This window comes from Oryctolagus cuniculus, chromosome 8 (genome assembly GCF_051225735.1).
Source record: "Oryctolagus cuniculus isolate XC-2025 breed Fujian yellow rabbit chromosome 8, ASM5122573v1, whole genome shotgun sequence".
Classification (NCBI taxonomy): Eukaryota; Metazoa; Chordata; class Mammalia; order Lagomorpha; family Leporidae; genus Oryctolagus; species Oryctolagus cuniculus.
In genome coordinates this window covers 106,495,024-106,522,473 of record NC_142874.1, presented here as the reverse complement: position 1 = coordinate 106,522,473, position 27,450 = coordinate 106,495,024, and the positions used below count along the sequence as shown (strand labels likewise).

The 27,450-nt window shown below is 41.1% G+C and overlaps 1 protein-coding gene across 7 annotated transcripts in view; it reads left to right on the top strand.

Annotated features, from left to right (window-relative positions):
- The window catches only part of HERC3 (HECT and RLD domain containing E3 ubiquitin protein ligase 3), a 143,420-nt gene that overhangs the window by 48,589 nt on the left and 67,381 nt on the right, over positions 1–27,450 (top strand). For all 7 annotated transcript variants that reach the window (XM_008267611.5, XM_008267612.5, XM_089303086.1 and 4 more), the window contains one exon: positions 26,551–26,710. In XM_008267611.5, coding sequence (XP_008265833.1) covers positions 26,551–26,710 — 160 coding nt within the window. The remainder of the gene's footprint in view (positions 1–26,550; positions 26,711–27,450) is intronic.

Sequence of the window (27,450 nt, the reverse complement as noted above, 5' to 3'; positions counted from 1 at the left end):
GAAATCCAAATGGACAACAGATACATGAAAAAATGTTCAGGATCACTAGCAATCAGGGAAATGCAAATCAAAACCAAAATGAGGTTTCACCTCACCCCGGTTAGAATGGCTCACATTCAGAAATCTACCAACAATGGATGCTGGCGAGGATGTGGGGGAAAGAAGGACACTAACCCACTATTGGTGGGAATACAAACTGGTTAAGCCACTATGGAAGTCAGTGTGGAGTGTCCTCAGAAATATGAATATAACCCTACCATACAACCCAGCCATCCAACTCCTTGGAATTTACGCAAAGGAAATTAAATTGGCAAACAAATATTCTGCACCTTAATGTTTATTGCAGCTCAATTCACAATAGCTAAGACCTGGAATCAACCTAAATGCCCATCAACAGTAGACTGGATAAAGAAATTATGGGATATGTACTCTACAGAATACTATACAGCAGTAAAAAACTAGGAAATCCAGTCATTTGCAACACAATGGAGGAATCAGGAACACATCATGCTGAGTGAAATAAGCCAGTCCCAAAGGGACAAATATCATATGTTCTCCCTGATCAGTGACAACTGTGCACCAAAAAGGAAACCTGTTGAAGTGAAATGAACACTATGAGAAACAGTGACTTGATCAGCCCTTGCCCTGACTGTTGATGAACAACTTACTACTTTATCCCTTTTAGTATTTTTTTTGTTATACTTAATACTATTGGTTGAACTCTGTAATTAATGCACAATTACTCTTAAGTGTTGAAGCTTAACTGAAAAGTGATCGCTGTTAAATGTAAGAGTGGGAATAAGAGATGGAAGAGATGTGCAATTTTGGACATGCTCAAGCTGACTTGCCCCAAACGGTACAGTTAGACACATACCAGGGGATTCGAATTCAATCCCATCAAGGTGGCATGTACCAATGCTATCTCACTAGTCCCAGTGATCAATTTCTGTTCACAATTGATCATAATGATAGGACTAAGAGTCAAAGGAATCACAAACAAGATTAGTGTCTGCAAATACTAACTGATAGAATAAAAAAGGGAGAGAACGATCCAACATGGGAAGCGAGATACACAGCAGACTCATAGAATGGCAGATGTCCTAAACAGCACTCTGGCCTCAGAATCAGCCCTTAAGGCATTTGGATCTGGCTAAAGAGCCCATGAGAGTATTTCAGACATGGAAAGCTAAGACACTGTGGCAAAAAAAAAAACAAAAAAACAAACAAAAAAAAAACACACAACAACAACAAACAAACACCACCAAACAAACACCTAAATGAAAGATTTCTGTGAGTGAGATCCCAGTGGAAAGAACAGGTCATCAAAGAAGGAGGTACCCTTCTCTGAAGGGAAGAGAGAACTTTCACTTTGACTATGACCTTGTCTAAAAAAAGATCGGAGTCGGCAAACTCAAAAGGCCTCCATAGCTTTGGCAACTCATGACAAGAGCCTAGGGTGATTACTGATGCCATAAACAAGAGTGTCAATTTGTTAAGTCAACAACAGGAGTCACTGTGTACTTACTCCTCATGTGGGATCTCTGTCCTTAATGTGCTATACATTGTGATTTAATGCTATAACTAGTGCTTGAACTGTATGTTTCACTTTGTGTTTCTGTGTGGGTGCAAACTCTTGAAAGCTTTACTTAAAATATGCTAAACTGATCTTCTGTATATAAAGAGGATTGAAAATGAATCTTGATGTGAATGGATGGGGAGAGGGAGCAGGAAAGGGGAGGGTTGCGTGTGGGAGGGAAGTTATGGGGGAGGAGCCATTGTAATCCATAAGCTGTAGTTTGGAAATTTATATTCATTAAATAAAAGTTAAAAAAAAAAGTCTATTTAGGCCGGCGCCACGGCTCACTAGGCTAATCCTCCGCCTAGCGGCGCCGGCACACCGGGTTCTAGTCCCGGTTGGGGCGCCGGATTCTGTCCCGGTTGCCCCTCTTCCAGGCCAGCTCTCTGCTGTGGCCAGGGAGTGCAGTGGAGGATGGCCCAGGTGCTTGGGCCCTGCACCCCATGGGAGACCAGGAAAAGCACCTGGCTCCTGGCTCCTGCTATCGGATCAGCGCGGTGCGCCGGCCGCGGTGCGCCGGCCGCAGCGCTCTGGCCGCGGCGGCCATTGGAGGGTGAAGCAACGGCAAAGGAAGACCTTTCTCTCTGTCTCTCTCTCTCTCACTGTCCACTCTGCCTGTCAAAAAAAAAAAAAAAAAAAAAAAAGTCTATTTAACCCATATGATATGTTACATGTGTCCAAAAGCTTATCCATTTCTTCTAGGTTTTGAAATTTGTTGGTGTGTACTTATTCATAACAGTCTCTGGAGATCTTTTGTATACTGGTAATTTAGTTGTTAATATCTCTGTTTTCGGGGCCAGTGCGGTGGCTTAGCAGGTAAAGCCAACACCTGCAGTGCCAACATCCCATATGGATGCTGGTTCAAATCCTGACTGCTCCACTTCTGATGCAGCTGTCTGCTATGGCCAGCTCTCTGCTATGGCTCAAGTGCTTGGGCCCCTGCATCCACATGGGAGACTTGGAAGAAACTCCTGGCTCCTGGCTTGAGATCAACCCAGCTTCAGCCATCTGGGGAGTGAAGCAGGATATGGAAGACCTCGATCTCGCGCTTTTGTCTAGCTTGCTCTCCGTGCCTCTTCCTCTCTTTAACTCTGCCTTTCAAATAAATAAATAGATTTTTTAAAAAGTCTGTTTTCATCTTTAACTTTGAGGCTTATATTTTTTTTCGAAAAAATAAATTATTTGCTATTTGCTACTTTTCTTTGTCTCTATGTATTTCTGCTTCTGATCTTTTCTGATCTTTATTTCCTTCTAATTTTGATTTGGGTCTTTTAGTTTCTTGAGTTGCGTCATTAGGTTGTTTATTTAATTGAAATATTTATTTTTCTTTTGGTGTGGGTTCTTATTGCCATAAACTTTCCTTTTAGTTCTCATTCACTGTGACCCGTAAGTTTTGGCATGTTGCATTTCTATTGTCAGTTGTTTTGGGAAGTTTTTAAGCTTATCTTTTGACTTCTTCCATGACTACTTTATTCCAAAGATAAAGTCGATGGATTCATAATGCGGGGATATTTTGTCTGTTGTGATAAAAATCTATCCAGATCTATAAAAATCATGTGGGATTAACTATCTTTCACAAACCCCTCCAGGGATTTGTGGGAAGTAGTCAGTTATTTTTTAAAAATTTAAAGAATTCCATGTAACAGAAGTGATAATACATGCTTATTGTTCACAATTTAGCCATAAACAAAGGAAGCAAATAAATTCTTGAACTCTGCTACTCTGAACAAAAAACATTGGTATTATTTAGGTTTATATCCTTACATTGATGTTAACAAGAATAATGAAATTTTAAAAATAAGGTCATATCATAAACTACTTTGTAACCTACTTTTCCTTTAATATCTCATGATTTCTATGGTGATCATGTTTATGCCAATCTCTATCAGTTTTTTTAATGACTGCATATTTTATAATGTATAATTCTAGTATATTTCTGATTTTCCCTCTTAATAGCAATGTTAGTATATGTTATTTCTTTAATATACAAATTTCTAGAAATGCAAATGTTGGATCAAAGATATGTAGAATTCTAAGGATTATTGTCTCAGTGCCTGCCTTAAAGTTTGTACTGATAGATGGTTTGCTAACATTAAGTATCTACTAACTTACTTTTTGGGGAGATATAGATTGAATCTGTATCATAACCTCAATTTGTTAGCTCTTAGAAAGAAAATGAAGGAAGAACTAGCAAACCCGTTATCTGTACATCTTCTGATTTAATCAAATATAATTTTTGCATTTGATAGTTTAAATGCTAAGTTAAAAGACTTTGGCCTCTTTGAAAAGAATTGGAGCAGTGGGCATTGTTGTGATTGCACAGATAAACTGTGTCAGTTTCTCAGTGTGTAGTTTGTAACTTGGTATAGAGGGTTTTTATTCTCTTTTGGGTCAGTTGTGGGTACTGGCTGCCTGCCAAGGAGGCCAAAGTTAAAATATTTGAGCTAGAAGAAAGCAGACTAGTACTAGGGACAAAGTGTAGCATGATGTGAAAATTGGGAGGGATTTATTTTGTCCTAGATGAGCATGAATGTTCTACTTATGTTGGTGCATCTATCCCAGATTAATTTATTTCCTAAATGGACCTGTCTTGGTTCTGTCACTTCACTGATTCATGGATCTTTTGAAAATGTTTTAGTTTCTCCATTATACTCCATTTCTCCCATAAAGGCTGATGGCATTTTGAAATACCTGTGAACTCCCTGAATGATTTTGAAATAACCAGTTTGTTTTCCCCTCCTTGAACATGAATGATAGCATTGTAATTTGTCTGCAGTCTCTTTGATAATCCTTCAAGAGGTCTGAAAGTGTGACCTTTTGTGTTCTGATTATTCAAGACTCAGCAGGTGTTCCTGCGCATTTGAGATTATGGCCTTGCATGAAGATGTGTGAGGCTGTGTTTCTAGAGCTCCCACTCCAGTGCTTCTGGCTGCCCTTGCAGGCAGTAGTTGTACAGAAAAGCGAAGATCTGTGCAGGAGAAAGGTTCCTGGAAGCATGTGAGCGGGACCTTTAGTGTGTGGTGCCTGAGAGTGAAAACCTTGGTCCTGTCACCACTGCAGCATCCTTCCTGCTTTTCAGGTCGCCTCTACCACCATCCCCAGGTGGTTTTCTAATTTACAGTCTCCGTAGTGTTAGATTATGCCATGGCTGGCAATTTTGAGTTCCTGACAATAACTGAGTCACTGCAGCCCATCTTGTTCTGACTAGTGGAGTTACCAGTGACTCAAAGCGACAGTCTTCTCCCCTCCTGTTCCCCGTGACAAGACTGCATATGTTGTCATCGGCTTAGTCAGTGTATCTGGCTTATTGCATCTGCAAGAATACGTGGTAAATTTAGATTCATGGCTTTAAGAAGAAAATATTTTCAGAAACACTTTTCATACTGTATGAAGTTTTTGGCATTTGTGTATATACATTAAGGCCCAATGTAAAAGTCACCTGCCCCTGAACTGAGAAATACTACTTGGAATTCTATCAGAACTAGACATTCCCTCTGATGCTTTAGTTGGAACAATTTGGTTTGCTGATTGTTTTAAGTTGGGCAGTGGTACTTGGAAGGGAGCAAGTACGTATGCTCAGTTAGCTTAGATGAAGCATAAGTTGCTCAGAGATACTGCCCACCTCCAGGAATCCACCGTATAGCAAAATTAAACCCACTTGCTCTGAAAATAAATGAGTCACTGCAGTTAGCTGGTAGGTTTTGAAGCATTCGTGGGAGGGCTGTGTCTTTATTTTTTTTATTTAACAAAATTGAACAAAGACTGCAGATTTTTCTCTCCTTTAAAAATAAAAACATGAAACAGGAAAAAAAAAGTGTTATTTTAAAAAATCTGGCTCTGAGTTTCCTGTTCTGGGAAGCATGGGTAAGTACATTCCTTCCTGTCTCTCCTACTGAATACAACCGAGGAGCCTGGATGAGAATGCATGGAGCAACTATTTGAGGACTCTGAGAAGCAAACAGTAGGTTGAGGAAGAAGAACAGGATTGGCAAGGAGTTTTCCATTTTTCCCTTCTGCTCTTCCTGCCATTTGGCCCTAGAGGCAGAAGCAGCTGCAGAGATGCATAGGCTGGCGGACTGAAAGGAAGCCTGACTACTGTGGAGACTGCAGAAAGGGAAGAGCTTGGAGAAGCAGCTTCATATAGCTGTCAGTGAACCCCCAGGCCCCCCTCGAGCTGTACATGCCTGGATCATAAAACAACTTCGACAGCTGGCAGGGAGACAGCCATCCAGACTGGCCACTGCACACAGGACACACATCTGAATAGTACTGCTTTGAAAATGAAAACAAAATGTTCTCCAGAAGATTTAAACAAGACTCAGGGTCTTAAAATATTTAGAATGCTTATGATATAATCCAAAATTACTCAGCATAAGGAAAACCACTTTGCATAGGAAGAGACAGTCAATAGGTGGATGCCATTTGGGATGATATAGATGTTGGAATTATCTGATAAAGACTTAAAGCAAGCCGGCGCCACGGCTCACTAGGTTAATCCTCCGCCTGAGGCACTGGCACACTGGGTTCTAATCCTGGTCGTGGCGCCGGATTCTGTCCTGGTTGCCCCTCTTCCAGTTCAGCTCTCTGCTGTGGCCAGGGAGGGCAGTGGAGGATGGCCCAAGTGCTTGGGCCCTGCACCCGCATGGGAGACCAGGAGAAGCACCTGGCTCCTGGCTTCGGATCAGTGTGGTGCGCTGGCTGCAGCGTGCCAGCCTCAGCGGCCATTGAGGGGGTGAACCAACGGCAAAGGAAGACCCTTCTCTCTGCCTCTTTCTCTTATTGTCCACTCTGCCTGTCAAAAAAAAAAAAAAAAGACTTCAAGCAGCTATTTTATAAATGTCACCACAAGTTGGCTAAACCTTTGTGAAACAAATAGAGAAATTTCTCAGTAAAGACATAGATGATGTAAAGAAGAGCCAAATACAATGACTAAAATGAAGAACTCAGAATGGCACAATGAAGATGACAGAGAAAAGAATTAATGAAGCAAGGATAGCTGAATAGAAATTATACAATCTGAATAGCAGATAAAGACAATCACAGAAAAAATAAACAGGGTCTCCTGGATCTGTAGGATAAGAACAGAAGTTTGATACTCATGTCATTGGAGTCCCAGCAGAGAGGACAAATGATATGGTGGTAAAAATGATGATTGAAAAGTTTCCAAAGGGAGCAGAAGACATAAATGCCCCGGCCCACGGGGTAATCTACTAGGACATGAGGAGGGCAGACCTGAATGGAGAGACAAACCAGACACAAGAAGGGAGACCAAGACAGTACTCTGATCAAGGTCTCACTTTATTGGAGAAGGAGGCAGCTTATATAGTACAAGGCAAGGATTGTAACAGTCGAGGGTAAGCAGGGATCATCTTACAACATAGTTCAAAGGAATAATTTCACAGGAATCAGTATTAATTTGACAAAGGGAGTTAGAGAGGTCTTACAGCTACCAGACGTGCTTATCGAGGTACAATAAAGAGAGCACTGAAGCCAGATGGCCAAGCACTAACCATATCAGTGAGCTGTACAAATGGAATTTTCTAGTGAATCCTCCTTACAGGAACACAGTTGAAGGTTAGTCTAAAGAAAGGCCTATACAGGGAAACCAGCACAGTGGCTCCCAACATCTCCCCCTTCTTTGTATATAGCAAGATGAGGTTACATGTCATTAGTGTTGTACCTCTACGTTTTTGTGAGTAGTTTTTTTTTTTTAATTTTATTTTATAATGAAGCAAACGATGGTGCCTGTCTTAGGTTGTGGGTTCCACCTGCACATTCTTACCCGTCATCAGAATCCATAGTCATCGATGAATCCCTGTCTTAGGATGATATGTGCGGCAACCCATCTTACTCGTCATTGGCTACCCACCGTCTTGTCTTCTGAGGGACTTCTAAGGCCTAGCTAGAAAATACACGAAACACCTGCCAACAAGACGGGCTGTAAGAAGGCTTATGAGGAAGATTACAATCCCCATAAACAGTTTTTTAAGCCAGGAGAAATTTGGCAGCCAGGATGTAAGCCAATTGAATAAGCTTTTGGACCCTTTGTCTTGAGTAAAGTGAGAAGCAAGTTCTGTGAGTTTTTGGATTTCAATAGCAATACTATGAGAGTTATCAGTAAGATTAAAACAACACATATTTTTAACTTGATTGCATTTTTGTGATGTAATAAGAGAAGATAATCAATGGCTGCACTATTATCTAGAATACCTTGCCGTAACACTTGATGTTCTTCGTTTAATAAGGATATGGCAGTTGAAGAATGATTGATTTGTTTTTAAAGTCAGTTAAATTTAGCAGTGGGGGGTTGTATACCAACTTTAGTGACACTAATGTTGATAAGTTCTGATAACCCACTACCATTGGACCAGCCTGACATTAGGCGAGAGATGAAACATATAGCCAAATATCAATTATTTTTGATTACAAAGGAGGTTTGGTACAAAGTTTTAAATGATGAATGTCAGTCCATACAGACTGTAGCGAGGTTAGCACAAATTGCAGAACACACGGAAAACATCCCATACAAAGTAGGAAAAGCAGTAGCGGTCCAGCCAACATTAATAACCAATGAATCCATTGAAACCCTCCAAATGAATAGTGGGTTAGTAATAAACATATGTTGCATTTTACTCTTAAGTTTATCAATAACAGACTCTATATATGGCACATTGTTAGTAATGTTAAAACAACATCCCCCTGGTATAGATTTATAGTTTATATGATCTTTTAACAGCAAATAATTGATAGCTACTCAGTTTAAGAGTATTCCTGAACGAACTTGATCCATTTCTTCAGCTATATTGGATAGCGCAGTAGCAGTAAGATTGATTGTTTTGGTCACCAAACATGTAAGCCTTCGTAGTTCATGATTATTTCCATAAGCCAGTCCAGGAACTCCCACTAGCTGTATAGCTATGGTAAAGGCAGGTCTCCAATTAAGATGACATCATCATCACAGTTCTCAGGTAATGAGCGTAGCTGTCGTGTCTTTGGAAATACAGATGTTAGCATCGGGGCCACACGGCCCAATGAACAGTTGCGAAAATCATCAGGGGCTAACAATGTAAAAGCAAATTGGTTTCATAAAAATACCCATCCCTTAGTAGCCCGCGTCCCATACCAGTACTGGATCAGGTCCATTCCATTGATTGGTGATAGGATCCTTCCATTTTACCATTGTTCTTACCCCAGCTGTTTGTGGATGCCAGTGTTGATCAGCTGCAAAACGACCATCTTTATCCAATGTGAAAAAATTTAAAATGAAAAAGCATGTGAGAGCCATTTGTTAGGAGAATGGGCAAGAACCCCAAACTCCCCCTTTTTTATTTTATTAAAGCATTGCTTTAAAGTATTATGTGTACGTTTAACAATGCCTTGACCCTGAGGATTATAAGGAATGTCAGTAACATGAGATATAAAAAAGTTACACAAAAATTTTTAAAAGAGGCAGAAATATAAGCAGGTCCATTATCCATTTTAATCTGCTTTGGAGTTCCTAGGGAAGCAAAAGCTTGTAAGCAACGGGCAATAACATGTCTTGTAGCTTCACCTGTATGTAAGGAAGCAAAAATAAATCCAGAACAAGTATCAATAGACACATGCATATATTTTTGTTAACCAAATTCCATGAAGTGGGAGATATCCATTTGCCATAGTTGATTGGAGAATAAACTATGAGGATTAATTCAAAAGTGAGGTACTGGTAACTGGATGGAGCAAGTAGAACAGGATTTTACAATTTGTCGAGCTTGTTCTTGAGTAATATTATGTATTAAGCGTAACGTATGAGCATTTAAATGATGTAAAACGTGATCTTTTGTTGCTGTATCAATAGAATATATGCATAGAGCAGAATCTGCCAAACGATTGCCCTCTACCAAAGGTCCAGGAAGATTGGAATGTGCTCTAATATGACCTATAAAGAAAGGGCAGGTATATTGTCGAATGACAGTGTAAATGCGAGAAAACAAAGGAGAAACAGCTGAGGATTCAGGAATGAACAAGTTTCCAATTGAGGCACTGATAGGAACACATATTTGCTATCAGTGTATATGTTAACCACTACATCCAAAGTAGACTGCAATGCAAGTGCAACAGCAGCTAATTTAACTAGCTGTAGAGATGAAAAAGGGGTGTTAATAACTGTATGGTTACCATCACAAATTACAGAAGCTTGACCATTGTTGGAACCCTCTATAAATATCAAGCCAGCATTCTCTAAGGGTTGAAAGCTTGTATTTCATGGAAATACACAGGAATGATGTCATAAAAATTGTATCACTTTATCTGCTGGATATGCAAGAGGCCAGTCTTCAGTGAAAGACAGGAGTCATATTAGCTATTTGTTAGTATATGGTTGACATATACATGTCAGCTCTATTCCAAATATCTTTTTGACATTCTAGTCTCCCTTTAGCTATAATCTCAGCTATTGCATTATAATATGGTACAACATTATTTTTAAGGGTAGCCTGTAAATATATCCAAAGTAAAGGGGCCTCTTGCCACAACAGAGCAGTGGGTAAATAATCTGTAATCAAAATAATAAGAATTAAAGGTTGATTATAATCAATGCAAGAAACAAAGCTCTGAGATAAGGCTTGTTGTACCTTTTCCAAGGCTAGGCATGTTGTGGGAGTAAGCACTCGTTGGGAGGTAGGGGAACTATCTCCCTTCAGGATATCGAATAAAGGTTTAAGGTCTCCTGTTGTGAGGTGGAGATGTGGACGAAGCCAATTAATATCCCCTAGAAGTTTTTGAAAATCATTTAAAGTCTGTAAAGAATCCAATTGTAAGGTGACTTTCTGTGGAAGTATTTTTCATGGGTACAATTGGAAGCCTAGATATTGATAAGGATATTGAAGTTGCATTTTCTCAGGGGCTATGATAAGACCAAAAGCAGATAATTGCTCTTTCATTACTGTCAGACATTGCCATCACCAAAAATTCCTCGGGTCCAGCTATCAAAACATTATCCATATTGTGTATAATATATAAATTGCTGTAGTTTTTGCAAATTTTTTGAAGAGCAGCATCAATGAATTGTTGGCACAAAGTAGGGCTATTAGTGATTCTTTGAGTTAAGATCCTCCATTGGCATCTTTGCATAGGTTCTTTAAAATTTACTGATGGAACACTGAAAGCAAATTGGGGACAGTCTTTTGGATGTAAAGGTATAGTATAAAAATAATTTTTTAAATCTATTATTGCAATATAAGAGTCCTTTGGAATTGCAGTAGGCAATGAATGGTAAACCTGGTTGTAAAGCCCCCATAAGCCAGCGCGCGGCTCACTAGGCTAATCCTCCGCCTTGCGGCGCCGGCACACCGGGTTCTAGTCCCGGTTGGGGCGCCGGACTCTGTCCCGGTTGCCCCTCTTCCAGGCCAGCTCTCTGCTGTGGCCAGGGAGTGCAGTGGAGGATGGTCCAAGTCCTTGGGCCCTGCACCCACATGGGAGACCAGGATAAGTACCTGGCTCCTGCCATCAGATCAGCGCAGTGCGCTGGCCACAGCGCATCGGCCATTGGAGGGTGAACCAATGGCAAAGGAAGACCTTTCTCTCTGTCTCTCTCTCTCTCACTGTCCACTCTGCCTGTCAAAAAAAGAAAAAAGAAAAAAAGCCCCCATAATTTCCACAGTAGCATTAACAGCCCTAAGGCCTTGAAGCAATTGCTATCTCCCAGATTTCTTTCTGATAACAAAAATAGGACTATTCCAAGGAGAATTAGAAGGAACTATATGTCCTGCTGTTAATTGTTCTTCCACCAATATCTGTGCAGCATTTATCTTTTTTTGTAGTAAAGGCCACTGATCCACACACACACAGGATTATTTGATTTTTATTTTATTTTATTTTTTGTATGGGGCACAGGCTGACCGGTAGCCATCAAGGGAAACCCAAGCCTCTCTGGTCATGATTGACAGTTAAAGTAACTGGAGATGTGATGCTTTGTTGTTGTTTGCCTAAACCCTTACCTGGCAAATGACCTTGTTGAAGTATGTTAATGGTAACAATCTTATTTGGACTATGCATTAAAGCCCCCATTTGAGTTAGAATATCACGTCTCCATAGATTAACAAGTAATGCAGTCAAAATATAGGGGCGACAGGCTCCAGCATTATCTGCTTCATCCTCCCATTGCAGCAATTTGGAACTTTGTGCTGATCTCTGACTCTGACCAATACCTCGCAATTGAGTCATGGTAATTTTCTTTCTCCAATTTGTGGGCCAGCTTGCTGCTGAAGTAACAGAGACATCAGCTCCAGTATTTAAAAGACCACTGAATAACTTTTTATTTAGTTTTAAGAAAAATCTGGGTCTGTCCTTAGTTATGGGTTGTATCCAATAAGCATCAGAAGATCTAAAACCTTTATTTTTTCTTTTATTTAAAAAAGACTTACCAATTGAAGAGAAGGGGAGCAGAATCAATTGAGCAATGCGTTGTCCTGGAGTTAAAGTTACATCATTGGCTTGAGTCATAATTTTTATTTCACCAGTACAGTCAGCGTCTATAACTCCAGGAAACACCTGTAACCCTTTCATAGTTATACTACTTCTGCCCAGTAGGAGACCAAAAACCTAGTTGGCAAAGGACCAAAAATCCCAGTAGGGAGGGCTTGTGGGCCCATCTCAGGGGTCAATACTGTATAGGTCCAGTCCTGCACTACCTTCTGTGGCTCTGTGGAGGGAATTGACGGATTTAGGGTGTTCTGTTGAGGAACAAATGTCATGGCCCCCAAAATTTGTTGGTTTTGTTGGGGTGGGGCCTGGGGCCAGCCCCGCTTCTAGTTTTTTGAACTTTATTCTTTTAATGAATTACCTTTTTTATTGGTTTTGGAGTGACATTTATTGGCCCAATGTCTTTCTCTTTTGCATCGGGGGCAAATCCCAGGAGGAGTTTTATTTTGATCTTTAACTTTTGGACAATTTTTTCGCACATGTCCCTGCTGCCCACATTTATAGCACCCTCATTTATCGGGCATAGCCCTTCTTGTTGATTTTTGTAATGGCATACCAAGTAGAGTGGCAGGTCCTGAATGTCCTGTTTTTAAATTAATCCATTTTGTTAATCTCTCATCAAAGGGATTGTCACAGAACACCTCAGCCACAATAGCCAATCGATCCATATCTGCATTGTACTTATGTTTTGTAGAATTTAAGGTACTGTGGGCATCACTAGGAAATCTTCACACAGCACCAGAAAAGGATCCATACTGAGAATTAAACATCATTAGTAATCATCACAGGCACGTTTAACATTCAGCTTGACTGCGTATTCCCCCAGGATGAAACAGCAGCCGTAGAGGCTTGCTCCAGCTCTCCCTTATAGCCCCCAAGGACAAGGGTGGCTCATTGCCAAGATTTTAGGCAAGCAGTGCGTCCCGTCCCCGATCTTGGCCAGAGAGCCGAGACACGAAGCATGCCCACCTGTTTATCAGAAAACATACCTTTATCCCCCTCCCTGGGAACTGGCCAGGCTCCCAAGGAGCAGGAGAAGGTGGTTATTTGGCAGACAAGTTACTTGTTTATCAGAGCCGAACCTAGATATAAGCCTCTCCATCCCAAAAATCTGTCCTTACATTTGGCCCTAGAGTTGCACCAAGGTATAGGCATAATTAACACATCATAAGAATACAATACAAATTTCTCATACAAGTATACATTCAGCAATCAAACACAATAATATTCAATGTATTTAAGGATAAATTGAAACATATCTGAGGGAATTAGCCTCTTATTTGTAATTATTACATTTTTGCAGGTTTGTGGAATCTTAACTATTTGTGGCATATTTTGATTTACATTTTTTTTTTGTAAAGCAAACCAAGCATAATCTGTCCAAGCATTCCTATCAATAATAGGGGTAGAGTTAGTACATAGAACAGAAACAGAATGGGTAGTCCGGACACTTTGTCACCACAATTCCTCATTTCACATAGTAATATTAACTTCACAACAGGTAACATTTACTTCAAATGAAATATTTAAATGCAAGGTGAGTGTCCAGTGTACACTGATCTATATTTTTTACTCCCAGTGTTTCTTATCCATAGCACCCTCTTCAACAAACCAAAGACTAATTTTTTCAACAGCACTGATAAACTGCTCTATGGTTTGTTTCTTTAACCCTATTCTCTACGTCTGTAATAAAGTTTTCACAGCCTTTGTCACGGCTTGCTTTGTTTCTTTAAATGCACATTTAAATCTTTTCCGAGCAAATCCCAGTGTTGCTCATTCACGACTCCTTCTGCGAACCAAGGACTGACTATTCCTATAGCATTAATGAACTGTTCTATGGCTCGCCTTTTTTAGCCCTTGCTCCTCGCGCCCTGAGTGATGCTTTTAACCCCTTCACAAAGAGTTCCTGCTTACTTAGTGTTTGCCCCATAGTTTCGTTGCTCCGCTTACCCTCGTAGCCTGTACCGCGGATGGGTCAGGACGCGGTGGCCACTATGCAGGTCTTCACTCGCCTTCTTCGGGCCTGTATCACAGATGAATTGTCTGTGGTGGCTCTTATGAGATGAGGCAGCGACCTAAATGAAACAGCCGGCTTTTCCAGTGACGTTCAGCTCAATTCCCATTCCTCATGCCCCACGTTGGGCGCCACTTGCCCCGGCCCACGGGGTAATCTACTAGGACATGAGGAGGGCAGACCTGAATGGAGAGACAAACCAGACACGAGAAGGGAGACCAAGACAGTACTCTGATCAAGGTCTCACTTTATTGGAGAAGGAGGTAGCTTATGTAGTACAAGGCAAGGATTGTAACAGTTGAGGGTAAGCAGGGATCATCTTACAACATAGTTCAAAGGAATAATTTCACAGGAATCAGTATTAATTTGACAAAGGGAGTTACAGAGAGGTCTTACAGCTACCAGACGTGCTTATCGAGGTACAATAAAGAGAGCACTGAAGCCAGATGGCCAAGCACTAACCATATCAGTGAGCTGTACAAATGGAATTTTCTAGTGAATCCTCCTTACAGGAACACAGTTGAAGGTTAGTCTAAAGAAAGGCCTATACAGGGAAACCAGCACAGTGGCTCCCAACACATAAACCTGCATATTCTAGAAGTCTAAGATAGGGCTCAACATTGTGCCTGCAACACCGGCATCCCATATGAATACCAGTTTGAATCCCTACTGCTTCACTTCCAGTCCAGCTCCCTGCTAAAGTGCCTGGGAAAGCAGCAGAATGTAACTCAAGTACTTTGGCCCCTGCCACATCCCCGTGTGGGAGACCAGATGAAGCTTCTGGCTTCTGCCTGGCCCAGCCCTGGCCATTGCAGCCATTTGGGGAGTGAACCAGTGGATGGAAGATCTTTCCCTCTGTGTCCCTCCTTCTTTCTCTGTGACTCTGCCTTTCAAATCAATAAACCTTTTTTTAAAAAAAGAACAAGGTAGACATACAGAAACACATATCCAGACACGTCTTAATCAAATTTCTGAAAACTAATTTTTAAAAATATTTACAAGAGTTGCAGAGAGGGAGAGACAGATACAGAGAAAGAGATCTTCCAGCTGCTGATTCACTCCCTAAGTGGCTGCAGTAACAGCTACGGCTGAGCCAGTACCAAGCCAGGAGTTTCATGCAGGTCTCCTACATGGATGCAGGGGTTACAGGGCTTGGACTGTCTTCTGCTGCTTTCCCAGGAGCATTAGCAGGGAGCTGGATTGGAAGTGGAGTAGTGGGGACATAAACCAGTGCCCATATGGGATGCCGGAGTCATAGGCGGTAGCTCAACCTGCTATGCCACAACACGCCCCAAAAGTAATTACTGAAATTAAAGAAAATGTTAACAGCCCTTGTCTCCATTGTTGAGGAGCAGTGCATTTTTTTTTCTTTCTTCATACTATTTGTTGAACCCTTTACTTATAAGGGTTAATCTTAAGAGTATAAAGTTAAAGTAGATTTTTGTAAAAAAAAAAAAAAGATTGGGAATAGGAAAGGGAGGAGGAAGAAGGGTGGGAACATGGATGGGAGGGAGGGAGGTGGGAAGTATCACTATGTTCCTAAATCTTTATATATGGAATTTGTATACTTTCTTTTTTTGAATTTTATTTAATGTTGAAAGCAGGCAAGAAAAATAACAAATTACACGTGAGAAACAATGATTTGAATGACAGGATTTCACACCAGAAATCATAGGATCATAAAGAAGTGGCCCAGTATTTTTAAAGCACTGTCCAAAAAGGACTGTTAACCCAGAATTCTGTATGCAACAAAAATAGCCTTTATAAGTGAAGGTAGTGGCTGGCTCTGTGGCACACAGGTTAAACTCCTGCTTGTGATGCTGGCATCCCTATCAGAAAGTCCACTCCAGTCCCGGCTGCTCTGCTTCTGATCCAGCGTCCTGCCAATGTGCCTGGGAAAGCAGCAGATGATGGCCTGAGTATTTGGCCCCTGCCATGCATTGGGAGACCAAGATGGAGAAGCTGGCTCCTGGTTTTGACTGACCTGGCCCCGGCCATTGTTGGACATTTGGGGAGTGAACCAGCAAATAGAAAATATGTCCCTCCTGTGCCAGCACTGTGGCTCACGTGGTTAATCCTCTGCCTGCAGCACCGGCATCCCATATGGGCTTCAGGTTCTAGTCCCGGCTGCTCCACTTCCAGTCCACCTCTCTGCTGTGGCACGGGAAGGCAGTGGAGGATGGCCCAAGTGCTTGGGCCCTGCACCCACATGGGAGACCAGGAAGGGGCACCTGGCTCCTGGCTTTGGATCAGCGCAGCGCCGGACGTGGCGGCCATTTAGGGGGTGAACCAATGGAAGGAAGACTTTTCTCTCTGTCTCTCTCTCTCTAACTCTACCTGTCAAAAAAAAAAAAAAAGTCCCTCCTCTCACCCTTGTCACTCTGCCTTTCAAATATTTTTTAAAAAATTAATTGAAGATGAAACATGCATTATCAGAATAAGAAAAAAATCAGAATTCACAGCCAGAAAGTCTGTATGTAGTGAATAATAACTAAAATAAGTCCTTTTTACAGAAGGGAAATGATATTGAAAAGAATATTAGAACATCATGAATTAAGACCAACAGAAAAATAGGTTTCTGAGTAAATATAATAGACTCTTCTCTTGCATTCTCTAAATCACATTTGGTGGTTGAAAGCAAACATTCATCTAATATTGTGATGATGGAATTCTCAAATTATATAGATGTAGTATTATAGACTATTGTTTTGAGTAGGGGGGCGTGACCTGTCTAGTGGTAAGTTTTCTATATTCCACTTAAACATGTGAAATATTGATTCTAAACAGTCTCTGAAAAGATAACTATTGATATTACAATCCCTAGGGCAATAATCTAAGATAAAAAAACCCAACAAGCAAAGTGAAATACTAAAAAAGTGTTTCTTAGCAGAATGCAATTGGTGCAATTATGCTGTAAAATAGTTTAGTGGGGATTTTTTTTTTTTAAATTTTTTGACAGAGTGGACAGTGAGAGAGAGAGACAGAGAGAAAGGTCTTCCTTTTGCTGTTGGTTCACCCTCCAGTGGCCGCCGCGGCCGGCGCGCTGCGGCCTGCGCACCACGCTGATCCGATGGCAGGAGCCAGGAGCCAGGTGCTTATCCTGGTCTCCCATGGGGTGCAGGGCCCAAGCACCTGGGCCATCCTCCACTGTACTCCCTGGCCACAGCAGAGAGCTGGCCTGGAAGAGGGGCAACCGGGACAGAATCCGGCGCCCCAACCGGTAGTGGGGATTTTTTTAAAAACTCAAATATATGCATATCATATGACTAAGCAGTTTTACTCCTGGGTATTTTTTTTTTAAAGATTAACTTATCTGAGAGGCAGAGAGCCTCCATCTGCTGGTTCACTCCTCAAATAGCTGCAATGTTCAAAGCTGGGCTGATCTGAAGCCAGGAGCCAAGAGCTGCTTCTGTGTCTCCCATGTGGGTGCAGGGCCCCAAGCATTGGGCCATCTTCTGCTTTCCCCCTGCCATTAGCAGAGAGCTGGATTGGAAGAGAAGCAGCTGGGACATGAACCAGCACCCATATGGGATGTTGGCACCGCAGGTGGAGGCTTGGACCACTATGCTACAGTGGTGACCCCCTCCTGGGTATTTACTCCAGTGATTAGGAACACTGATTTGCCTCCAACAGCCTCTATGCCTCCACATGAATGTTCATTGTATCTGTATACTCACTAAAATTAGGGACAGTATTCTGAGGTCAATCCATACTACAGTAGGATACTGCTCACCAATAAAAAGGAACAAATTATGGAATATGCAACATTTTGAGTGAATCTCAGAGCCATTAAACTAAGTGGAAGAATGCAGTTTCAAAAATTAGATACTGTATGATTCCATTTACATGATAGTATTGAAAAACCAAACTATAGTGATTGGATCAGTGGTTGTCAGGCATTAAGCTTGAGGAGAGAGTGTAGCTATATGGGATAGCACAAGGGCCTCTTTCAGGGGCATTGGAATGGTTGTGTGTGTTTTGATTGTAGTGGTCCTTGCAGGTGTTTAAACTTCCACAATTGTACACTCAGAAAAAAAGGCGAGAACAGCAAATCTGAGTTGGGTGCATGTGAGGACTTGGGATCTACAGATGTCGGGACAGAGACCTGAATTTTCCATAGTCTTTTTTCTGCTCTTAAAGCGTCATCTTAAGTAAACAATTTGGAAAAACTCAGATGAAAGCTTAACTACTTTTTTCATACCAGCTGGCAACATATAATTATTATGGTTTTATTAAAAATTTAGTGCGAAATATTGTGTATTCTCTACATTCCACCCAACTCTTCATATGATCAATGGCAAGCCATTAATTGATGGCCATTTCAGCACAGGGAATGATGGTAAAGACTTAATACTCTACTTGTGGATAATGGGAAATTCAGTTTATAGATTACTTTTACTAATTTAAAATACATGTAGTGAGGTGGGCATTTGGCATAGGTATTAAGAGGCCAACATCCCATGTTGGAGTACCTGAGTTCAAGGTCCCTGGTTCTGAGTCCTGATCCCAGCTTCCTTCTAATGCACACTCTGGGAGGCAAAAGATGATGGCTCAGGTAGTTGGGTCTCCGCCACCCATATGGGAGACCTGGGCAGAGTTCCCTGCTCCCAGCTTCAGCCAAGGCTGTGCCAGGCTAGCATTTGAGGAGTGAACCAACAGATGGAAGCTTGTCTCCTTCCTTCCACCTCCTGAATGAATGAATGAATATTTTAAAATTCCTTTAATTCTTCTCATGAGGAAAGACAGTATAACTTAGTATGTATAATGAGCTTGGGAGTCAGAGAGCTGATGTTCATCCTAGTTCCACTGCCTATTGTGGACCTTGGCCAAATTATGAACTATTTCTGAGCTAAGGGTGATTGGAGAGCCCTAGTCTCACCATTGTTGCAAAGCTAGAGTTTCATTATCATTCCTCTAACCTCTAGGTATACGTCATCTCTTACTGTTCTTTGATGGTTTAATGCCAAATTTACCATTAACTCAAATAAAAAAAGTAAAAGATTATGATAGGCTCAAAAACTCAGCAGAAATACTCCTGGTAATGTCTGTGCTGCAGACCTGCTGACTTGCTCTAGGCAGCCATCCACATTTCCAACTGTGCCACCCCACTACCATGACTCATCTGGGCTGGTAACATTGCTAAAGACTTCAAAGTGTTGCTATGAGAGGATCAGAGAGAAAATATACTTCTATTCTTAAAAAATGCCAAATGCTTCTTCAGTGTGTTTAATTATTTTAACATGTGGGTTGAGGTTCTGTCATGATCTGCAAAATATAGCATATACTCTTAACAGAATGAATCAGAGGAGGCCACCTGTGAAATGTGTGCCACAGCCTGGATGCTCCCAGCTGGAGCAGGGGCTGGGGTATTCAGGAAGCAGAGTGGATGAGGCATTCATCTGCACATTGGGCTGACCCAGGGAGTAGATTCTTGAAGAGGGATTATAGCTCTGTTGTGGCAGAGCTGTAGCCTGAATCAGATGAGCACAGCTTTCTGGCCTTGTGTAACCAATGGTTGAAATTTCCACCATGCTTTGTATTACTGAACAGTTCCTGTAGGGCTGCACTTGCTATTGTGCTGGTGAAGGTAGAAATTGTACAAGGTGGAAATTTGATCCAAGGAGTAGAGTCTGAGTCCCTTGAGCTCTTTTGGTAGGTGTTTTTCACTTTTTTGCAAAGTAGGACTGCGACTATTCTTCATGCCTGGGGCACAGATGAGTTTGTAGTAGAGATCTAGTAGCAAGTAGAGGTTAAGGAAAATGTGTCTGAATAATTTTATATTGCAAACGTATATTTCATTATCTTTACCCATCTGTCTGCTGATGGACACCTAGGTTGATTCCATATCTTTTCTATTGTGAATAGTGCTGCAACAAACATGGTAGTGCAGATGTCTCCTTAACATACTGATTTCTTTTTGTTTGGGTATATTCCCAGTAATGGAATTGCTAGATCATATGATAATTTTACTTCTAGTTTTTTTTCTTTTTCAAATGATTTACTTATTTTTATTTGAAAGGCAGAGATATCTTCCATCTACTGGTTCACTCCCCAAATGTTCTCAACAGCCAGCGCAGAGCCAAGTAAAAGCCAGGAGCCCAGAACTCCTCTTTGGCTGTGCATAAGTGGATTTACTTTTATCTGTGTGTGTGTTTTTATGCCTGTACCATACTGGGTTTGGTTACTATAGCTTTATAACATGTTTTGAAATCAGGTATGTCTCCAGCTTTGTTTATTTTGCTCAGGATTCCTTTGACTATTTGAGATCTTTTGTGATTCCATATAATTACTGGAATTTTTTTCTACTTCTGTGAATATCATTGTTATTTTGACAGCAAATGCATTGAATCTGTAGATTGCTTTGGAGAGTATGGACATTTTAACAATATTCTAATTTATGTTCATTAGATGTCTTTCCATGTTTTAGTGTCCTTTTCAATTTCTTTCACCAGTGTTTTGTGATTTTCATCATAGCAATTTTTTTTTGCCCCTTGATTAAATGTATGTCTAGGTATCTTATGTTTTAGTAGCTATTACAAATTGGGTTGCTTTCTTGATTTCTTTTTCAGCAGGTTTGTTATGTATACAGACATGCTAGTGATTTTTACAAGTTGATTTTGGTATCCCACATGTTTCATTTTTTAACAAGTCTTTGGGTGGAGTCTGAAGTATGAGTGGTATTGACTAGTAAATGGTTGTGGTGCTAGTGATTGGCATTTGTGATTGACACCTATGAATTGCTTACTGTTGGGCTCTGCACATGTGACTGTAAACTTGGCTTTCCTGGTTTGGCTGAGCTCCTGTTTTATCAGGATACTTTAACCACAAGTAAAACTGCAAAGTGGGTGGTCTTGGGTATGTCCTCATGGAGGATCCTTCATCCTTGGAGAAGACTCTTGTGGCTTCTCCCCGTTTGCTCATGTCTAACTCTCTTTGACATACAGTCTTTATTTCTTATTTATTATGTTCTTTCTAGACCTAATTTATTGAGAGTTTTAGTAATGCAGGGATGTTGAATTTTATCAAATGAGTTTTCTGCATCTGTTGAAATGATCGTATGGTTATCTTTCATTTTGCTAATGTGATGATGTATCATGTTTATTGATTGGTGTATGTTAAATTGTCCTTGCATCCCTGGGGTAAATCCTACTTGATCATGATGTATAATCTGTTTGATGTGTTGTTGGATTTGGTTTGCTAGTGTTAAATTGTTGCATTTGTGTTTATCAGAAATACTGATCTGTAAGCTTTTTGGTGTGTTTCTTTGGTTTAATATCAGGGTAATACTGGCTAAATGGAATGAATTTGGAAACATTCTCTCACTTTGTTTTTTTTGAACACTTTTTTTTAACTTTTATTTAATGAATATAAATTTCCAAAGTACAGCTTATGCATTATAATGGCTTCCCCCCCCATAACTTCCCTCCCACCCGCAACCCTCCCCTTTCCCACTCCCTCTCCCCTTCCATTCACATCAAGATTCATTTTCAATTCTCTTTATATACAGAAGATCAGTTTAGCATATATTAAGTAAAGATTTCAACAGTTTGCACCCACACAGAAACACAAAGTGAAAAATACTGTTTGAGTACTAGTTATAGCATTAAATCACACTGTACAGCACATTAAGGACAGAGATCCCACATGAGGAATAAGTGCACAGTGACTCCTGTTGTTGACTTAACAAATTGACACTCTTGTTTATGGCATCAGTAATCACCCTAGGCTCTTGTCATGCGTTTCCAAGGCCATTGAAGCCTTTTGAGTTCACCGACTCTGATCATATTTAGACAAGGTCGTAGTCAGAGTGGATGTTCTCTCCTCCCTTCAGAGAAACATACCTCCTTCTTTGATGACCCTGTTCTTTCCACTGGGATCTCACTCACAGAGATCTTTCATTTAGGTTTTTTTTTTTTTTTTTTTTTTCCAGAGTGTCTTAGCTTTCCATGCCTGAAATACTCTAATGGGCTTTTCAGCCAGATCCGCATGCCTTAAGGGCTGATTCTGAGGCCAGAGTGCTGTTTAGGACATCTGCCATTCTGTGAGTCTGCTGTGTATCTCGCTTCCCATGTTGGATCGTTCTCTCCCTTTTTTATTCTATCAGTTAGTATTTGCAGACACTAGTCTTGTTTGTGTGATCCCTTTGACTCTTAGTCCTATCATTATGATCAATTGTGAACAGAAATTGATCACTGGGACTAGTGAGACAGCATTGGTACATGCCACCTTGATGGGATTGAATTGGAATCCCCTGGTATGTTTCTAACTCTACTGTTTGGGGCAAGTCAGCTGGAGCATGTCCAAAATTGCACATCTCTTCCCTCTCTTATTCCCACTCTTATATTTAACAGCGATCACTTTTCAGTTAAGTTTCAACACTTAAGAATAACTGTGTATTGATTATAGTATTCAACCAAAAGTATTAAGTAGAACAAACAAACAAAAAATACTAAGAGGGATAACGTATTAAGTTTCAACACTTTTTTTAAAGGATTTTTTTGAAAGGCAGAGTTACAGAGAGAGGGAGAGATATAGAAAAAGGTCTCTCTTCTGCTGGTTCACTCCCCAAACGGCCACAATGGCCAGAGCTGGGCCAACCTAAAGCCAGGAGCCAGGATCTTCCTCCAGGTCTCCCACGTAGGTGCAGGGGTCCAAGGACTTGGGCCATCTCCATTGCTTTCCCAGGCCACAACAGAGAGCTGGGTAGGAAGAAGAACCGCTGGGACATGAACTGGCACCCATATGGGATGTTGGCATTGCAGGCGGAGGCCCAAACCACCATGCCACAGTGCCATCCCCCACTCTTTAGAAGAGTTGGTGTGTGTTCTTTAAAAATTTGGTAGAACTCAGCAGTGAAGCCATCCGTTCCTGGCCTTTTCTTTGTTGGGAGACTTTTATTAATGATTCAGTCTCATTGCTCATTATTTCTGTCTTCATATTCCAAACTTGGTAAGTTATGTACATTCAGGAGTTTATCCATTTCTTCTAGGTCTTACAGTTTGTTGGAATATATTTGCTCATAAGAGTTCCTAGTGATCTTTCGTATTTTTTAAATATTTATTTATTCACTTAAAAGAGTTCTGGAGAGAGATACACAGAGAGATCTTACATTTGCTCATATATTCCTCAAATGTCCATAATGGCCAGAGCTGGGCCAGGCTGAAGCTGGGAGCCCGAAATTCCTTTCAGGTCTTCCAGGTGTGTGACAGTGGCCCAACTATTTGGGCCATCTTCTATTGGTGTCCAAGGCACATTAGCAGGAATATTGCTTTGGAAGTAGAGCAGCTGGGACTTGAACCAGTGTCCATATGAGATGCTGACATCGCAGGTGTTGGCTTAACCTGCTGTACCACAACACCTACCCTGATCCTTTGTTTCTGTGGTAACAGTTTATTTTCTCTTTCATCTCTGGTTTTAATTGAGTCTTCTCCTTTTATGTAAAGGTTTATTGTTTATTTTTTAAAAAATTATTTTGATCTTTTGTTTTTTATCTTAATTTCATATATGTTTTATGATTTTTCCTTCCTTCTGCTAATTTTGAATTGTTGTTTTCTAGCTCCCTGAGTTGCCTTGTTAGATTAATTAATTGAAACGTTTCTATTTTTTGATGCAGGTATTGATTGCTATAAAGTTTGCTCTTAGTACTCTTTTGCTATGTACCATAGGTTTTGCTATATTGTTTCTATCTTTATGGCATAGTGATGATGAATTACCTTAGTTCTTATCTGAAAAAGAATATATTTCTCCTTTTCCACAGGATAGCTTTGCTGGGTATGACATTCTTGGATGGCAATTTTGTCTGTCAGTACTTTGAACATATTTTCTCATTCTCTCCTGACCAGAAAGGTTTCTGCTGAGAAATCTGTTAATCTACTGGGAATTCCTTTATATGCGATTTTTTTTTCTCTTGAATTAGATATGCCTTTCTCTTGTTGCTTGCAGAATTCTGATTGTCTTGAATTTTGGCATGTTGATTATATTGTGCCTTGGAGAAGATTTCTTTGGATTGAGTCTAATTGGGATTCTTTGATCTTCATGAGTCTGGACATTCATGTATCTCTCTCTCTCTCTCTTTTCTTTTTAGATTTATTCATTTGAAAGGCAGAGTTACAGAGAGCCAGAGCGAGAAAGAGAGAAAGAGAGAGAGGTCTTCCATCTGCTGGTTCACTCCCCAAATAGCTGCAACAGACAAAGCTGGGCTGATCCAAAGCTAGGAGCCATGAGTTTCTTCTGGGTCTCCCATGTAGGTTCAGGGGCCAAAGGACTTGGACCATCTTATACTGCTTTCCCAGACCATAGCAGAGAGCTGGATCAGAAGTAAAGCAGCTGAAACTTGGACCAGCTCCCATATGGGATGCTGACACAGCAGGAAGTGGCTTTACCTGCTACACCACAGTGCTGGCCCCAATGTATCTCTTAAGACTTGAAAATTTTTAGTTATTATTTCAACAAATCAGCCTTCTTTACCTTCATTTTTTTCTCCCTCCAGAATACCATAGTCCTTTTATTTGTTCTATTAATGGTATCACATAGGGTTTTGTTTTTTTTTTTTTTTTTTTTTTTTGGACAGGCAGAGTGGACAGTGAGAGAGAGAGACAGAGAGAAAGGTCTTCCTTTTTGCCGTTGGTTCACCCTCCAATGGCCGCCGCAGCCGGCATGCTGCGGCCTGCGCATCGCGCTGATCCGATGGCAGGAGCCAGGTACTTATCCTGGTCTCCCATGCGGGTGCAGGGCCCAAGGACTTGGGCCATCCTCCACTGCACTCCCTGGCCATAGCAAAGAGCTGGCCTGGAAGAGGGGCAACCGGGACAGAATCCGGTGCCCCGTCCGGGGCTAGAACCCGGTGTGCCGTCGCCGCAAGGCGGAGGATTAGCCTAGTGAGCCGCAGCGCCAGCCATCACATAGGTTTTGTAATCTTCATTTTCCCTCCCCACCCTGTCCTGACTGGGTTAATCCAAAAGATATTTTGAAATTCTCTTTGCTTGAGCCAGTCTTTTGCTATGTCTCCCCATTTTATTTTTAGTTTCTTTTTCATTCACTGAATTTATCATTTGCAAGATTTCTGTTATTTCTGCATTTCTTGTTCAGATCATGAATTGCTTTCCTGATCTCATTGTGGTGTTTTTCTTTACTCTGTTGTATGTTACTGAGATTTCTTAAGATTGTTATTTTGAATTCCTTTTCGGACATTTTCTAAACTTCCTTTACTTTAAGGTCTGTTATTACAAAATTATTTTTTTCCCTTGGGGGTATCTTGCCTTTTCATATTCTGTATGCCCCTACATTGATATCTGGACATCTTGAGCAACAGTCACTTTTTCAGTTTTATTGAGGGTTTTGGGTTTTTCTTTGGTAGGCAGAGGCTTTTCATGTGTAGGGATGCTAGGGTGGCAGGTGTGCTGTGCTAAGTTTAATTCTGGGTGGACACAAAGCTGTGCAATTCCTTCAGCTGTAATCTTTGTTAACATCTGTTGCATCAGTTGCCTAGGCTACAGGTATTTGTGATTGCAGTGTTATGGTGTAGTTTTTCTGGGGATGGGGTTACCTCCTTGTTGGCTATTGGGCTGGGCACAGGCACCTATGGGTGCTACAGGTGGGTAGCTCAGTGTTGGGCTTTCCTGTGGACCAGCTGTCAGCCTGGGCTCACATACAAGGGTGTTATGAGCCAGCCTGGGGGATTGGATCCACTGTCCAGCTTATCAGGCTGGGTTTGGGTGTATGCTGGTGCTGGCAGTCTGGCTACCTGTGCAGTGGGTTCTCTGAAAGGACAGGACTATTGTTGGGTGGTTGTGGGCACGTGGGGATGATGGTCATGGGTTGGATTTCCCTATGTGCAATTCTAACTTCCATGAAGGCTAGAGTGCCACCTGGGTTTGAAGTTGGGGTCTCAGCCTTACTGTTGAACCCAGAGTCTGAGCGGCCAGGGTCATGGTATAGCAGTCATCCATGTGAGAAAGCATGGTGAGATGGCAGCAGACTGAAGGATGGAGACGCACTGTGCCTGCGCACCTCCAGTTTGGGATGTGCTCTAGCAGGGAGTCTGGTTTCAGGATGGTACCAAGTTGGACCAATTTTCCCAGTGTGTAGCTGGATACTGACAAGACTGGGTTCTGGAACTGATGAGAGAGAGGTGTTTAGCATTCTGGGTGTGTGGGTGAAGGAGTTGTGCCTGGTTGTTACAGGCAGAATTTTACTCAGTACCACTCGCATTTGGGCCTCTCTGGTTAAACATCTCCAAATATTAAACTTTCAGGCTTTTTCCTGGATGGAGAAGTACCAGGCTTGGTAGGTTCAAGGAACACCTGGCATGTGTGCTACCCAGTGTAACTAGAACCTAAGTTGATAAGTGTTTAGAAATAAGTAGTTTATAATTGATGGAAATACACAGATGTAGAGATTCTTTTAAGAAAAATTGCTTGGAAAGGCCCTTCTGTGGAAGGGTAGCAGTGTTCCTGTTTCTCCACTGAGCATTTTCTCCCTTTGGTTTGATCTCTTGCAGAACAAATTGGAGCTTTAGCAGATCAGCACATTGTGCATGTGGCATGTGGTGAGTCCCACAGCCTGGCCCTCAGCGACCGCGGCCAGCTGTTTTCTTGGGGTGCAGGGAGTGATGGTCAGCTAGGACTCATGACAACTGAGGACTCAGTGGCAGTGCCCAGGTAAGAGTGTCACATAAGGAATCTGTTTCACATGTCAGTTGCTTAAAAATTATATCCTGCTCTTTTGTTAGACTCTTTGTTTCATTTTTTCATGGATTTGCTATTCATTTGTGCCACTGCTGTGAGTTACACTGTTTTAGCACTATCACAAAATTGTAATTATTTGTAGAAGTATCTGTTTCCAGTTCAAAAATGTCAGTTGGTCAGAAACTGCACTTTGTTCGTTCAGTAGCCTGGTTTCTAGCTGAGTGCCTGGCACTTGATAAATGTTTGAAATAAAAGGGCATCTTTTCACTTCCTGGACTTATTAACCCTCATCTTAAAATTGCAAGTCTTAATCAATTATTCAATTAAGCAATTTAAAATAGAATCACAAGGCTGACTCTAATAATAGGCCAAATTACCATCAGCATTATAAATCACCAGAGTGCCAAATATGCACAGATTCTTTAACACAAAATCATATAGTGATTTGAGTCTCTTAAATATTTACTTAATTCTAAATCTTACATTATGTAGCTAAATATCTAACAGATGCTTCATTGCTAAGAAAGCATCCAACATATTCAGTTCCTTTTAGTTCGACCTTTTGGGAGTGGTGTCTCAGTTTGTTGAGGCCTTTTAATGATCCAAGAGACTACCAGTTTATTTTCTTCACATAATTCCTATCCCATTATGCTGCAAATGTGCCACATACCGCTTGTGCTAGTACTTGTCACAGTCTCTGTAACTGTGTTTAA